General features: G+C 39.6%; 1 protein-coding gene across 1 annotated transcript in view; it reads left to right on the forward strand.

The window, feature by feature from the left end:
- Positions 1-290: 290 nt before the first annotated feature.
- Positions 291-3,517, forward strand: part of LOC107579249 (EH domain-containing protein 4-like) — a gene marked incomplete at its 3' end in the record, with an annotated part of 4,000 nt that continues 773 nt past the window's right edge. The window contains exons 1-2 of the mRNA XM_016265098.1: positions 291-868; positions 1,996-2,172. Coding sequence (XP_016120584.1) covers positions 639-868; positions 1,996-2,172 — 407 coding nt within the window. The remainder of the gene's footprint in view (positions 869-1,995; positions 2,173-3,517) is intronic.

The raw sequence follows: 3,517 nt of genomic DNA on the forward strand, positions 1-3,517 counted from the left end.
TGGTGCATACAGATAACACTACAGTAGAACATAAATACAGATAAATACATAGTGCTGCTTTAACGGAGAATTTCGGTCTCAGTGAAACAACGTACAATTACGTCACTCCATAATGGCGCTATACAAAACGGATATACTGTTAATACGTTTATCTGCTTTGTCAAAATTTGTTTTAAAATTCTTCTTTAAAAGTTCTTGAAAATATCCTGCGGCGCTTTGTCAAACAATTTAAATTAGGCTTATATTATGTACTGCGGGATGACATTGAGAAAGCATTTCATTTCTTAAATTGCGAATTTTGGTTTTCTCCATGTCAGCAATTTGGTTCCTACCCTTCTCGTTTGCACCGAAAAGTCCTTGCAGTCAGCAGAGCAGCCTCCGCCCTAACAACCCGCCCTCAGCAGCGGGAGCTCTCCAGCGTGAAACCGCGCGTCACGTAAAAGGACACAGGTGAGGTCACGGCGACACGCACACAGCTGGACAGTCCGCGCAGTGGCCAGTAGATACCGGGCTAGTGTCAATACTAATACAAACAAAGAAAAATTAACAACAACACTGGGAGTTTTAAATTCCTCACATTTACAAAGGGAACTAAGGTTGCATCACGTATAAAAGAGAGCTCTGCGAGGAACGGCAACATGTTCACTTGGGTGAATAAGGAACAGGGTGGAAGGAACAAGGAGGGAGACATGTTTCAAACAGTGACTGAAGGACTTCAGAGTCTTTATACTAAAAAACTTCTGTCTTTGGAGGAGACCTACCTCTTCCATGACTTCCACTCACCGGCGCTGGAGGAGGCGGACTTCCAGAGCAAGCCTATGGTCCTTTTGGTCGGACAGTATTCCACAGGGAAGACCACTTTCATCAGGTAATGCATGGCTTTGACAAATAGGTGTGTGTCAGCAAAACACTAAGTAGTATACTTTTCTGTCAATGTTCTTAACTTGAATGAATTGTAATGTCTAGTAAGTCAAGAAACGCATTGCAACATTATTAGACACAAGTATGTTCATTGAGAGTTTATTTTTCACGTACTTATTTAATTTCTCAAAGAGCAGCATGTACACATGTGAAGTTCAGTACAGTCAGCTCTTTGTGGTGGCTACAAACCCTGGCAAGGGGGTGTGTAAAAACAGCTTATGCCAGCTCACATAGTCCATTCATCTGTGAAAAGATGCAGAAGGCTGGAGAGTATGCAAACAACTCATAAAAGCATCATTATTCTTCTTATTGGCTTTTCACTGTAGGTCAATACTATTTAGCTTTGTTGTCTGTGCTGTTGCTCATCAGGTCCTGTTCTAGACAGTCTCTGGATGAATGAGAAAATCCAATAGCTCGGTTTCATGTTGAACTCCTCTCAAACTAGAACTGGCTTATTACCAAATCAGCCATTCATAATGTAAAACATAAGGTCATATTTGAAAATGATGGATATTTAAGACTGTTTAAACACTATTGCAGTTGAATAAATAATAAGTTGCTAAGTATTTGAGTTCGAGAGACAACTTATGTTTGTATTGTTTTTTCACCTCCCCTCGTAAAATGGTTTTCATGTCTCTTAAGGAGTAGTTCAGCCATATTTAACAATGAATACAGTCTGATTCGTAGTTCCCTTATGTTATTGATAGATTTTAATGACAAGCCATGTGTGTTTCTTTGCTTGGAAACCTTTGACACTTTCTCATCCTCTGGCAGGATGTGGTAGGGATCCAGGAAGAGTGAGACTGATGAATAGGTCTGTTTTCACGTTCTAGCATTTGTCCAAGGGTTAAGTGCCGCTGTTTCGCTTTGATCCTTGATCAGCTTGGATGTTTATTTGTCTCAACCTAAAGGCTATTGGGTAGCATTTTAAATAAATCGCTGCAGCATTTGTTCCATTCGTTTTTATTCTCACCCAACCATGACATTTTGTTGTTAGCATGTGCTGTCACATGATCATGCCACTCCAGCTGACTAAGTAGTGGTTTGTTAATACTTAACCTCTCCCTCCTGCAGGTATCTTCTGGAGCAAGATTTTCCAGGAATGCGAATTGGCCCTGAACCAACGACGGATGGATTCATAGCTGTGATGTACAATGAGAACGAGGGGATTGTTCCTGGAAATGCCTTGGTTGTGGACCCCAAGAAACCCTTCCGTAAACTCAATGCATTTGGAAATGCCTTCTTAAATAGGTAAATATCAAGAGCCCAATCCCTAGATTTGAGCTTCAATGATTATGACTAGTATGCCAATCAAGTGTCTTAAAAATATTTAAATCTTCGAATTTTGGTAATTTCACCCTAAAATGGAAATGGTCACCAATTACACATTCTCATGTTGTTTCAAACTGAAGACTGTCATTCATCTCTGACTGTCATTTTATCTTTGAGACACAAATTAAGATATTTTTTATGAAAACTGAGAGATTTCTGTCCCTCCACCGAAAGCGCATTCCACCTTAATTTAGACACTTTAAAAAGTGAGCTTTAAAAGAGATTGTAAAAGTAATATATATGAATCAAAAGGTTTAATCCCAGTCATTGTGAATTTAAATTGCATCTTGTTTGATCTTGCAGATAAAACTAGTGATCTTTTACCCATTTTTGGGTGATCTAACCCTTCAACACCTCTGAAGAAGTAAAATGGGGCTGTTAGACATCATGTCATGCAGCAGGGAATTCTAGGATGTGGGCACATATTCTTGCTCGCTACATTCTGTAACGGATGTCCCTCTTGCCCGGGCCGTTGCCAAAACAAGGATTTTCCATTATCTTGCTCTGGCAGTGGTATAGGATATGGAAAACTGTCTGGAATGGCCTAAGTACAGTTTAAGGTTTACAGTTTAACTATAAAAATACTATTAAGACCATGCATTCACACTATATACAGTATTATGCCACAATGCTTTGCAGTTGTCACTTTACACTCTTAACAGGTTAAGATGTTTTTCTACCCATCTCATTCTGCTGCTCATTCATTTCTTCCTTTCGTCTCACGCAGCTCGCTTTTCTATTACAGGCAATTTTTTTCCACAAACAAAGTGGCTCAAAAACTGTGTAAAGGGGCTTGGTCACTTCTCCTTTTAGGTAATTGTAGCTGTTGCATGAGCTTCCGCAAGTTTTAATGTTTAATTTTAGTACCTAGACAGTTAGACAAAGGTTTTTTTTCCTGTTTGCTGAATATTTATGTGGAGGGGAAATTGGTAAGTACTTCTTTGACAGTCACCACTATAGAGGTCAAAGGCACACTTGACAGAGACCTTCTCCTCTCCTCCAAAGGAACCTCAAAACAATGCACTTTGTTTCCTGTGGACCCTGTTGTGCGTCATGTGATGGCATGTTTGGGCACAGCAGTTTATTTGACTTATTCTCTCCTCGCTCTTATATACTGGCTCTTTTGAATAAAATGCATGTGTAATTTTCTTGAAAATGAAACTTGGTCAAATGCTGCTTCCTCTATTTCTCCGCGTGTTCTTCTGCTTTGCAGCTGACAGGTGATGTTTGCTTACAGATGTTGCAATTTCCTCTAAGGTTTTAT

This window comes from Sinocyclocheilus grahami, unplaced genomic scaffold (genome assembly GCF_001515645.1).
Source record: "Sinocyclocheilus grahami isolate Dianchi unplaced genomic scaffold, SAMN03320097.WGS_v1.1 scaffold15790.1, whole genome shotgun sequence".
Classification (NCBI taxonomy): domain Eukaryota; kingdom Metazoa; phylum Chordata; class Actinopteri; order Cypriniformes; family Cyprinidae; genus Sinocyclocheilus; species Sinocyclocheilus grahami.